Source organism: Stigmatopora argus, chromosome 20, assembly GCF_051989625.1.
Source record: "Stigmatopora argus isolate UIUO_Sarg chromosome 20, RoL_Sarg_1.0, whole genome shotgun sequence".
NCBI classification, from domain to species: Eukaryota; Metazoa; Chordata; class Actinopteri; order Syngnathiformes; family Syngnathidae; genus Stigmatopora; species Stigmatopora argus.
Window position 1 is genome coordinate 12,099,803 of NC_135406.1, and position 13,343 is coordinate 12,113,145.

The window sequence follows — 13,343 nt, forward strand, 5'->3', positions numbered from 1 at the left end:
GGGTGATTAAAATTAACAAATTAAAGCCTTTCTTTTGTAACAAAATCTAAGTTAAACAAGACTGTATAAACATTCACATCTTATATAATAATATATCGGTTTGACGATCATCATTTTTGCCAGTACAGCTTGTTTAAATGCCTGCTCAGCGTCGAGGTTTTGCTGTAATATGAAAGCAAAGCGCCACATTGACTACATTCAGCGAAACCAACGTAAGTTTCTGTAGCATATTCAACAATCAATTTGAAGCTCTTCCACACCTCACTTTTACCGGTGCATTTGTCATTTCACTTCTCCTGTCTGTAGTTTATCCTTAACTTCTTGCTCCCCCATATTGGGGATACCAGGTCAAAATAGATGCGGACTTGCGGACGGGAAGATTATTAAGAGGGCAGGCAGCCTTCACGTGACGTGCTTAAAGCATGCTCTGGCTCTGCAACTCCTGTTTAATCCAAATTATTTATTTCATCACAAGTATTGTTAGTTTAGTGAACACATAGTTTCATTATACATTGTTATAAACATCTATTCTTAAAAAAAGTCTGTGAGAGAGGCGGGCTCGGGCCCACGATCACACCTCTATTTTGGATCATTTGGTTTAATTACTAATTTCACTACAACATTAAGTCCAACCCATTTGCACCCAAAGGATGCACGTATGCCCTGGATCATATTATATCACAACGCTCTCCAATCCCCTGGCTGCCTAATACAGGTGCTGAAACGTGATTGGCTGCATAATACAGCTTCTGCAATGTGATTGGCTGCTCAATGGATTGGAACCACGCACTAGTTTTTAGTGCTTTAGCCTGTAATAAACTACTATTGCGGAGATAGACGTAGTTTGTTCTGTCAATTCTTCATCAATACACTCTTGCTTCTCTTCAAATCGCACAAATGTTTTGCCTTTTACTAAATTTTTTTTTGGAGAGGAACAATAAGATTTTCAATCAAATCTTTGATGCTCTGTGCTAGTAAAGCTTCCTGTCTCTGTCTCAACTAAATATGTATTTAATATTAATCTGGGTCAAAGTTTTTTTCACGCAATTTCACTGCTTGAATTTTTGCAGACTGTTTACGTCCTCAAGCATCTGACTTTGTTCAATTAAGTAAAAATAATAAGTACATGTTGATGTTAATTCCTGAGTGTTTTAATCTATATTATTCTGAAGAGGCAGTTTTCAGGTGTATGTTTCCCTTTTTTAACTTTGTATTTTTTCAAAAATACTCTCTATTTGGTTTTCAATTTTTCGAAGCATAATTTTGTTAGAGATTGTAAAAATGTGATTTCTAGAGAATTGCTATTTTGTTGTAGTTGTATTTTGATTTGTGCCTTTGTTCAGACTTTTTTGTTTGTTTAAAATCATTATCTTGACAAACTAAGAACAAAAAATTATCACACGATTTGAAATTCTGACTCTCTACTTCCCAATTAGCAGTTTCATGCAAATTTTTAATGACTGCATTAATGTTCTGCACAACACTAGATGTTACTAGCAAAGTGCATACCCGACCAAACAAAACAACAGGAACTGTGTGGGGGATGGGCTCCATCGTCAAGTAGGATACGTACTCCAAACGATCTTAATTTGTTCCGGGACTGAGCTCGTATGTCGATATTCTCGTAACTCGAAAGAACGTTTCCCATTGACATGAACTAAAAAAAAATTAGTTTATTCCAAGCCTCTAAAAAAACACCAAAAACAGGATACTGGATTGGAAAAACATTTTTATTTGTTCTAATTTGCCATCTATTAACAAAGTAACAAATAGCTAGTGGTTTAATAGTACTAAAAAGTGTTTAATATTAGTAAAATTAGACAGATACTTTTTGCACGGCAACGCACTCGTAACATAACAAACAAATTTTAATGAACTTGGATTACGATGCAGACACACTCAAAAATAAGTTTAATCGAACCTAACACTAAACCTAATTCTAATTTTTTTGACATTTGATACCTTTCTTCTCCCGTGTTGGCTCTATTTGCCAGTCAATATTGACAGTTGTTTAATTTTGTCTTCCCTTCAAAATATTCCCAAAATGATGCACACAAATGTCCTCACAATAGGATAACACAGGACCATTTGCCAACGAGAAGTACTATACTCCTCTCGTATTATCGAACAAGCTCCTCCGCCATTCGCATTGGCTAACGGGAAAAAAAACTGAAAAAATGCAACGCTTCGCCCAGTGCTCGTGGAGACATTACACGAGGGCCTTGCAACGGGAAAGACAGTACGCATGAAGTTCTTATGAGCAGCCTCTCGGGTCCGCTGTATGCTCGTATATCAACATTTGTCTCATATCTCAAGATATATATTTGCTCAAAATTTTACTCGCATCTCAAATTGCTCGTATGTCGGGGGACTCGTATGTCGAGGTATTACTGTACTGTAATAAATAGCTAGACTGGTTTCCTCCATATACAAACTTTACTTACTTCTCAGAAGTGAACATAAGGTCGACTTGATTCCAAAACAATAGAAAGACCGTGTAACATAAAAAAAAGGAAAAATACAAATGGAAAACCAAGCTGGATTCTTCACAGGAGTTAAAAAAAACACCTCTCCGGCCTGGCACACAAAAAGGGCTCTCGTTGCCTGCAATAGTTACATTCACATTCAGAAACAAATAAATAAATGTATATTTTTAAATAGAATTGAACCACCATCTTCCCCTGTTGGCAAGGATTAATATATTAAGACTGTACCCTTTACCCTTTACAGCAATTAAGCCACATAAAATGCATGCTGATCAAGAACTCCAAATTCATTCAATAATGTAAATAATACCCCAATCTAGTAGTTTTTTGCAAACATTTAACATTACATTCCCTTTGTAGTTTGTCTATCATCTCCTATAAAACTTTCTCACTCAATGTTTTTCCAATAGTTACACATAAAATAAAAATCTACCAATAATCCCCTTCAACATCAAAAAGATAAAAACAATTTATCGTTAATTTCAGACATGAAGTTACCGTATTTGCACACCTGTAGAAAGAAAACAATCTCTTATAAAATAATTTGTCAAATTGTTCAAATTAATGTATTCATTAAATCTGAGCAAATACCGCTTCACTTTTTTGTTACCTTTGAATTTGGAAGGCTGATTTTGTCAACAAAAAGACCCAAAAAGTATTTTTCACCAAAAAGAGATCTTTATTGAAACTACCAAAAAGATGACACGTTAAATTACAGATTAAAAAGTGTAAACAAGATTTTCAGAACGCAAAATACAATTACACTTCGATTACAATGATCTTTCATACAGAATTTGAAAAAGCAAGCAAAGCCGTGATTGGCCACTGCTTATTACAACACATTTGCGTCTTTTAAGTCTATCCTGACGACAAAATCTCTGGCAAGAGCAGGAAAAAGGTTTCTGACGTGTGGGTAATTGTGTTTTTAAGATATTCCTGCCACAAATCGAGCAAAAAAAGGGCTTTTCTCCTCTGCGGGTTGTTAAGTCTTCTTGTTCAGGTTTTTCAATTGGGTAGCTTTTAATTGGGCTGTTGTAGCGAATTTGTGGCCACCGACTGAGCAGGAAAACATTGTTCCCCAGTGTGGGTTATTAAGTGTTCTTTTAAGCTTCTCTTATGGGAAAATGTTCGACCACAAACTGAGCAGGAAAATGATTCTTTGCCAGTGTGGGTTATTAAGTGTTTTTTTAAATGTTGCTTTAGAGAATAGGCTTGACCACAAACTAAGCAGGAAAATGGTTTTTCGCCAGTGTGGGTTCTTGTGTGTTTTTTTAAATTACTCTTCTCTGTAAATGTTTTACCACAAACTGAACATGAAAATGGTTTTTCACCAGTGTGGGTTCTTATGTGGATTTTTAAGGATTCATTGTGAGAAAAGGCTTTACCGCAAACTGAACACGAAAATGGTTTCTCACCAGTGTGGGTTCTTGTGTGTTTTTTTAAATTTCGCTTCTCTGTAAATGTTTTACCACAAACTGAACATGAAAATGGTTTTTCACCAGTGTGGGTTCTTGCATGACTAATTAAGATTCCCTTCCGTGTGAATGTTTGACCACAAACTGAACACGAAAATGGCTTTTCACCCGTGTGGGTTCTTGCATGACTAATTAAGTCTCCCTTCCATGTGAATCTTTGACCACAAACTGAACACGAAAATGGTTTTTCACCAGTGTGGGTTCTTGTGTGGTCTTCTAAGTGGTGCTTTCGAGAAAAGGCTTTACCGCAAACTGAACACCAAAATGGTTTTTCACCAGTGTGGGTTCTTATGTGGATTTTTAAGGATTCATTGTGAGAAAAGGCTTTACCGCAAACTGAACACCAAAATGGTTTTTCACCAGTGTGGGTTCTTATGTGGATTTTTAAGTCTCCCTTCCGTGTGAATCTTTGACCACAAACTGAACACGAAAATGGTTTTTCACCAGTGTGGGTTCTTATGTGGATTTTTAAGGATTGATTGTGAGAAAAGTCTTTACCGCAAACTGAACACGAAAATGGTTTTTCACCAGTGTGGGTTCTTGCATGACTAATTAAGATTCTCTTCCGTGTGAATCTTTGACCACAAACTGAACACGAAAATGGCTTTTCACCCGTGTGGGTTCTTGTGTGTATTTTTACACTTCCCTTCCGTTTAAATGTTTTACCACAAACTGAACACGAAAATGGTTTTTCGCCTGTGTGTGTTCTTGCATGACTAATTAAGTGTCCCTTCCGTGTGAATGTTTGACCACAAACTGAGCATGAAAATGGTTTGTCACCCATGTGGGTTCTTATGTGGATTTTTAAGGATTCATTTTGAGAAAAGGCTTTACCGCAAACTGAACACGAAAATGGTTTTTCACCAGTGTGGGTTCTTATGTGGATTTTTAAGGATTCATTTTTAGAAAAGGCTTTACCGCAAACCAAACACGTAAATGGTTTTTCACCAGTGTGGGTTCTTGTGTGGATTTTTAAGCTTCCTTTCTGTGTAAATCTTTTACCACAAACTGAACACGAAAATGGTTTTTCGCCTGTGTGTGTTCTTGCATGACTAATTAAGTGTCCCTTCTGTGTAAATGTTTTACCACAAACTGTACATGATAAGGGTTTCTCCCCAGTGTGGCTCCTCATATGTGTTTTCAAAGAAGACTTTTTCCCAAAAGTTTTCCCACACTGAAAGCATTTGCAAAGTTTGTCACCACTGGGATTTTTCTGAACATCTTCAACATCATCATCGTCAAAAAGCAAGTCGTTGCCATCTGATAAAGGAGCAATTAAATTTTCTGCTCGCCATCCTTCTGTTGAGCTGCCGCTCAGAAGCTCCGCCCCTATGTTGGCCACGCCCAGATCATCTTCACTCTTGAAAGGCTCACCAGATGACCATTTGACACATTCCTCGTTTTTGATTGGAGGTTGCTCTTCTCTTTTGCACTGTTGAGGGAACTCTGGCTCCTCCTCTTTAATTAGGGGCCATGTTCCTGTGTTTGCAGGTTCCGCCCCACCACTGGCCATGCCCAGAACATCTTCCCTCTTCACGAACTCACCAAGTGACCAGGAGAAATGATCTTCCTCCCTTTTGATTGGACGTTGCTCGTCTCCCATTTGTTGTTGAGGGAACTCTGGCTCCTCCTCTTTGATTTGGGGGAGCTCAACTTCCCCTTCAAGGTCAACAGACTCATGCCCATCAGCACCAAGATCATTTCTGAAACCTGCAAAGACACAAAGATAAATGATTAACCATTTTCCAATTATAAATGACTGAATTTCTTGTTCACAGAAATGAAACCAAACGGAAAAGGGCGCCATACATTCATTTCGTCACAATGCAGTACTTACTACTGTAGTTTTCTAGTCAACAGCAACATGAGTTGAAAACTGTTTATAGGTGCATTTTTCAAAGTATGGCACTATTGGTCAGAAAAGTTTCTTCACTTAAAATTAGTCAAATCTTTTTTGGAGCCTTTTCATTGTAAACATTCTCTTTTATGTTTTAGATTTTAATTTAGTTAAAATGCTTTCGCCAAAGGGGAGGCATTAAAAAACATTATCTTTTATTCAGTAGCAGGTCTATTATTATTTGGGGGATTAATGAGATGCCGGATTCCGGCTAATGCCGGAGCGATCGCTAATACGAGCAGTATAGTATATTACTTCTCGTTGGCTGCTCATAAGAACATCAGGGGCACTGGCTCTCTCCCTCGCAACTCCTCGTGTAATAGCTCTGGTCGCAACTATACCTCTTTGTAACGTGTCCGCGAGCACTGAGCGGAGCATTGCTTTTTTTCAGTGCCCCCCCCCCCCTTAGCCTGTTAGCTCCCGTTAACGGAGCAATCGCTAATTCAAGACTACTTCTCATTGGCAAGTGGTCGTGCGTTATCCTATTGTTAGGACATTTGTGTGCATAATTTTCGGAATATTTTGAAGGGAATGCTACAGCAAACAGCCCATCGATAGCGAACGTGAGGGTGGAGGCGTGGCAAACAGCTAACCCAGCCAGAAGTGATAAAAATGTAAATCCAAATTAGAATTCAGTTTTGTGTGAAGTTACATTAAACGTATGGTTGAGTGTGACTGTATATATTAATCCGAGTTAATTTAAATTTGTTTGTTCGGTTACGAGTGCGTTGCCGTGGAAAGAACCCCCCCACCCTCTATGTCCCTCTCTGTACCCGCCGCAAAATCCATCTAATTTTAGTTCTATTAAACACATTTTATTACTATTAAACCACTAGTTATGTGTTACTTTGTTAATAGATGGCGAATTAGAAGAAATTAAAAAAAAATCCAATCCAATATCCTGTTTTTGATGTTTTTTCAGAGGGCTGGAACAAATTCATTTGTTTTTAGTTCATTTCAATGGGAAACGTTCGCTCGAGTTACGATAAGATAGACACACGAGCTCAGTCCCGGAACGAATTAAGCTCATATGTAGAGGTACCACTGTATCGTCTGATTGGACACTCTGAATTGTCCCTAGGTATAAGTGTGAGAGTGAATGGGTTTTTTTCTCCTCGTGCTCTGCGATTGGCTGGCCACCGATTCCGGCTGTTCCTCTCCTCTGGCCCAAAGGCAGCTGGGATAGGCTCCAGCACCCCCTATACACGATGTAGCATATCAGAAAATGAATCAATGAATGTTGGAATTAAAAACAGTGGGAGAAGCCCAATGTAGCCTCGGCAGCAAACCTCGACTGGGTAGATGGTGCATTTCCAGACAAATTTCTGGCACACAGATTCAAGTATTCGGCCTTCTTGCTCTCGAAGGTGGCCTCTGTTGGTACTGGTAGTTCTATGAGGTGAAGCGCTCTTGCCTCTGAGGACCCTACGTCAATGTCTGTGCGGAGTGATGTAGTGATGATCTCTGATGATAGTTCATATTCTATTTATTTATAAGCTGCATTTGAATTTTAGCATTAAATATGAAGTACTTCCGCAGACCGCACCACAGACCGGCAGTGGGCCAGATTTGGCCATCGGGCCGCAACTTTGACACCATTGTTTGAACGCTGCTCTCGTTGTTGTTTAGTGCATCTACATCTCCATTTTTAAAATTTTCAATTTAGAGCAAGCAAATGAGTGTTATGTCACTCAAAAATGGAGGGCGAGTAGCAGGAATGACTCTGGGGGCGCTCGCACGTTGCGTAATTTGAAAAATACATTGTTTGTGATAAGGATACAATAAAAGGAAAGCTACTGTTTAATGCCGTTGTTAAGTATTAACGCGTTGAGACTCATTCTTCCCTCCTAGAGTGGTTACATTAAATCGAATTTATTACATCTTTCTTCGAATGGTGCTAGTGCAAATTCATGAAAATGTACGTACGCTACTATAGTGTCATGTCAATAGAATACCTTTAAGGGAATGCATGGAAATAAAAAGTGAACCCACTTTCTAGTCTATGAAGAACAACTTTCTCGTGCGTTATGTTGCAAACTGTCGATTGCTCCCGAGTTGAATGCTCCTGTTTGACCTCAAAAAGTTCCTCCTGGGGCTTTGGCCGTTGTGTTCTTGCCGACATTTCCACACGTGAATTCTGATGATGGCGGCGGCTTTGATAGCAGCTAGCTAGGCTAAGCTAAATTAGCCCGGAAACCCCCAACGAGTTCAACGTGTTTCTTAGATAGCTGCTACTATGCTAAAGCATAAACAAGCACTTCGACGACTTGTTTATTTGATAGCTGCTAGCTATGCCGAGCTAATATAGCCAGGAAACCTACAACAAGTTCTTCGTCGACTTGTTCCTTTGATAGCTGCTAGCTAAGCTAAAGCATAAACAAGCTATTTGACGACTTGTTCCTTTGATAGCTGCTAGCTAAATTAAGCTAAAGTATAAACAAGCTTTTTGACGACTTGTTTCTTTGATAGCTGCTAGCTGGGCTAAGCTAAAGCAGGTTTTGCTGATAAATAGTGATGGAACGAGCGACGCTGGTGCGTCAGCACTGTGCTGATAACTCAAGAGAGAAATCCCGTATTGTTGTGTGTATTGCTTTAAGAAAGAACCACGTGACTGAAACAGAAACTGTATCGTTTGGCCAAAGTGTTTAGTATAAGGAAATAAACTTTATCCAAGTGTCGTGGGTCTGTTGGATGGACTTTTACGTAATTATTGATAATTCTAAAGAGTTTCCCCCAGTGTGGAATGATTTTGATCGTATCATGAACGATTTGTTCTGCGCATGCGCTTTAAGCGTCGCCTCCTTTTTTAGCCGCAAGTGATTTATGCTCAATTTAGTTTTCAATTTAATTCGAACCTGCGCAATAATTTTTGCTAAAACCATGTCAGACCATTTGATGAATATTTATTTCTTATGTCCCACTCTCTTGCATTTATAAAGCGAATGCCATCGAAAGAAGTGACGCTTGATTTGCGCATGCGCAAAATTCGTCACTTAACTCTAAAACTATGTTTATTTTTTTTCTTAGTAAGGTAAATGTCTTTTAATCATGTCATTTCAAAAGGAAACAAAATATGTTTTTATGTTCAAAGTTAAAGTGGAAAACAGAAAATATTTTTACAGTTATTTTTACATTTTACAAAATACTTATTGAACTAAAACACAAAAAGAAAAAAATGGATGTAAAAATTCCAAATATTCGTTAAAAATGGGAAAATCAAGAAATATCATTTAGGTTGGTCCGGATTAAGGTAGGAAATGGTTTGTGCACCTGCGATTGAACAGGAAAAGGCAAGCATGCCAGCTAGACACCGGTGCCACTTGTAACGTCATGAGCAGTAGGACCAAAGAGAAGTTGTTGACGGTGTCAGTAAAATTCTATTCTAGTAACTTTATATTCATAAGAGTGCAGAAGGGAGCAAGATTAAATATAAGAATACAATTCATATTTCACATGACCCATCTTGCCAAATTCCTCCCAAAGCGCTCCGAGGTGTGTGAACCACTCCGCAGACTCTTGGATAAAGACACAGAATGGCACTGGCTGGCCAAACATGACGACGCAGTAAACAAGATAAAGCGGCTGGTCTCCAACACACCTGTTCTCAGACACTATGATGTCACAAAACCTGTCACCATCCAGAGTAATGCCAGCATGAGTGGGCTTGGATGCTGCTTGCTGCAAGGCGGATTCCACCAGTACTTACATGGCAGGGAAATGGTCACAGCAGAAACGGACCACAAACCGCTGATCACCATATTCAAGAAGCCCCTCCTGAGTGCGCCAAAACGTCTTCAAGGAATGTTAATGCAACTGCAGTGCTACAACTTGGATGTGGTGTAGAAGCCTGGGCCTGAAATGTATGTTAGTGACACGCTGAGCCGCGCTGCGCTGCCACGCATAACAACAGACACTCCACTTGTGCACCACACTGTGTTTTCAGCCCAGGCAGAGTATGCGCAGCTGGACCAAGCCCAGCACCTGAATGTCCCTACCTTCCGATTCCAGCGAAATTGACCAGCTGCCTGACCTATCCGCCAACATGCTGATCACTCGCGGCAGAGCCCAATTTGCGCGTCATGGGCAACCGGACAAGGTAATTACTGACAATGACCCCCACTTCGCCTGTGAACAATTCAGAAAGTTTGCTTCAAGCTGGGGTTTTACCCATGTCACGTCGTCGCCCCGCCATCCGAAGTCAAACGGCAAAGCCAAGGCGGCTGTAAATATAGTCAAATCGCTCTGTATGCGGGACAAAGCAGACGCATGGATGGCCATCCTCCACTGACGCAACACGCCCACACCCTAGGGGTTAGGCAGTAGCCCCGCCCAGCGCTTAATGTCAAGGAGGCTCAAATTCTCCCTACCAGTTGCAGACAGCCTACTGCAACCACATGTGGTGGTCGGGGTGACTGACAAGTTGGTGTGGAAACGGCGGACAGGGAAATTGACTTACGACAGATCCGCCAAAGACCTCCCAAAGCCAAATGTGGGAGATCAGATCAGAATGAAGCCGCTTCAAAGGTGACCGTACGGGGAGATGGCCATTGGGCCAATGCATTCAGAAGGTTGCTCCTCGCTCATTCGTGGTGGATGTTCACGGCACTCTCTACAGGCGCAACCGCGTGGATCTACGAGTGGCAGAGCGCTCAGCGGAAATAAAGGGTCTGAAACAGCGAAGTCTGGAATGTGACTGGGACATCAACCCGGGCAGAGACTGCCCATGGGTCAGGCCATGGGGAAATTGCACAGTGCAGAAAGCCCAAGCGCCCCAAGCAGTCTGGCTCCTCGCAGCCCGTCTACATCGGCACCAGAGGACAATGCCAGACACCGGAGAGACGCAGTAACTCACCAGGCCAGGCAATCTACACACGTTGTGGCCGCCTCTCACGGCCACCGCCTAAACTGAATTGGTGATCGTAGAAGAGCATACATGAAAACAAGGGTTCGACTAGGGTGTAGGCTGCACGCTGCCCTTACTAAGCCCAGACCCACGCATACATAGACAATGACAGCACACACACACAAAGAAGTTGCACAAGAGACTTTTGGTTTGTTGTCAGATTGTTGAAGAAAAAAAAGAGGAAAAAATGTGTCATTTTGTTAGTACAAGGGTTAATGTCAGGAATAAGCAAAATACAAGAATAGTTTATGTTCAGAACAATATGTCATGGTGGGCAGCAATGTTTAATGTGAATAAAAGGTTACTATAAAGTTACAGAACAGTAATCTAAAGGAAGGAAGATGTTACAGATTATAGTAATGAATATTGAGCAGTTAGCGACATCTAGTGGTTCATCATTATAGCAGGTTCTCAGTTCTACCCATAATGCTATGCGCTGTCCTGCTTCGATTCATTCAATAAAGTCACGATCAGAAACAGCAATGCCACCCCGTTAAATATTTCATTATGAAATATTAATTGTGTAACGTAAAGTATATATCGGTCTATCATGCATTTATGATCGTCAAAAGTGAACGTACCTTCGAGTTTGTGAAGAACAACTTTAGCTTGCATCATTTTGCAAACAATAGAATGTTGATGACATGAGAGATCCTCTTTCACGCCATAAAGTTCCTTCTGAAACTTTGCCGCAACCGGTGTCGTTCTCCCAGACATTTTTCACACTTTATTTCTGTTCGCTTGACGACGTACTGATGCAGACGACGTGTTCCTTTGTTAGCTGCCAGCTAGGCTAGGCTAGGCTAAAGTACGACTCCCAAAACGGATTGAAGACAAACGGACTGACGTTCGAGTCCACAAACTATTTAATGTTGAGCATGTTGTCGAGGTTTCGTTTCATTTAAGTTAAATTAAATTGAGGAGAAACAAGAGGCGCACAAAGAAAAAGTTAAAACCCGAGCCATTCAGAAATGAACGCCCGAATCCCTTCTTCTTCTTCTTCCGCTTGAGGTTTTACGGTTGTTGGCAGCCAACGTACTGTAGCATTATCGCCCTCTACTGTCTCAATACCTCAAAATACCAAGTTCTCAATTCAGATTTTAGACAGAGGGGGCGATAATGTTAAATTTGGTCTCTTAATGCCACAGCGTGAAGACAGCAGCTCGAAGTCCAGTTCGAGTCTAGCTAGACGTGACACTAAATCGAAAAGCTACATTTTGAGAAAAAGTTAGGTAATTTTAAGGACATTTGGTTTAAATGTTACATTGTGTTTGATCTTATTGCAAGTAACAAATAACACATTTTAATATTTAAATATAAGGATTTTAAGGTTATTTCACAATTTAGAACTACACAATCCCTCATTCAGCCTCATTCAAGGTAGTGTGGACAAGTGGTCTAAGCCATGGATTTAAGTTCCAGTCTCTCAGGAGGCGTGGGTCCAAATCCCACCACTGCCAATCAATTCATGGGCAGTTTATGGTCCTTTTGTTGGATTGCTTATGGCTCTTCACTAACCTGTAAAATAAAATGTGAAACCACTTGTTGGAATAATCATTATTATAAATGTGTTTGCAATGCTTACTTAGGAATAGAAAGCCTTATTATAAACATGCTTACTATATTAATCAATATATTTACTTATTAGGAATAGTAATGCTCATCCTGAATGTGTAACAATATTAAACAATACATATATGTGTTGAACGCTGTGCTTTTATGTTAGAGTTATTGGCATTAATAAAAGCCATTTTAATGCATGCCTTGCTAAAGTAAGGACTGGTTCACATCAAGAGGACAGGGCATGGAGAGGTCTCACAACAATTGCTCTTGGGAACTGCGAACTGTTTTCGGCTTCGGAGGACTCAGGACAGGTGCTCTTGGGAACTGAGGACTGTTTACGGCTTCGGGAGGAGGACTCACAACAAGCGCTCTTGGGAACCAAGGACTGTTTCGGGAAGATTCGACAGGACGTACAATTGTTTTGATAACTGTGCAAAATTGTTGTGAGACTCTACGAATGTTTAGACTTCTGTGGGGCATGGCGTTAAAACCTTATGAATAAATTAGCGAAACGGACTTCGAGTTGTTAGAATTATCCTGACGGGAGTCGCGGATGGATGTATTCTCTTCTTGCAAGAATTAAACAAAGATATGACTTCCGATGCCTTTTTATTGAAAGCTGAATACGGAAAAACCTAAGGATAAACCTACAATTGGATGAACCTAACATTTGGTCCTTCGAGCCTGTGGCCAAGATACCGGAGCAGAATCCAGGTCGCTTCCGTTCGATATCTGGAAAGACCGTGCACGGCGCTTAAATACCCTTTTCCGGGCTGGATTACTCGACGAGGCGACTTGGTTCTCGACGGTTGACGGCTAACACTCTGAAAAGGACATCTGGTGTCATATCTGGTAAGTCCACGTGAATGTCTGCGTTTGTTGAAGGGGCATTGCACGTGAGGTCCATTTTTTGAAATGAGACTCGCGTCCAGGGGGACTGCGTAAAACCCTGGGTATACTAGTCGCTGCCAGGTAAAGAGACAGAGCATGAGTCTATAAAACTTGGGGCAGTTCGGGGT

The 13,343-nt window shown here is 40.6% G+C and overlaps 1 protein-coding gene and 1 non-coding gene across 2 annotated transcripts; one reads left to right on the top strand and one right to left on the bottom strand.

Moving 5' to 3' along the window:
- Positions 1–870: 870 nt before the first annotated feature.
- LOC144066464 (U5 spliceosomal RNA) lies at positions 871–982 on the top strand. Its single transcript, XR_013297629.1, has one exon. It is a non-coding gene; the product is annotated as a U5 spliceosomal RNA (small nuclear RNA).
- A 2,166-nt stretch (positions 983–3,148) lies between these two features.
- LOC144065580 (uncharacterized) lies at positions 3,149–5,146 on the bottom strand. Its single transcript, XM_077588555.1, has one exon. It carries the CDS (start codon positions 5,091–5,093, stop codon positions 3,507–3,509), a length of 1,587 nt encoding a protein of 528 aa, XP_077444681.1. The 5' UTR covers positions 5,094–5,146; the 3' UTR covers positions 3,149–3,506.
- Positions 5,147–13,343: the final 8,197 nt, after the last annotated feature.

Coding starts and splice junctions, on each gene's coding strand:
- LOC144065580 (XM_077588555.1), bottom strand. CDS start 5,093: ATGAGGAGCCACACTGGGGAGAAACCCTTATCATGTACAGTTTGTGGT.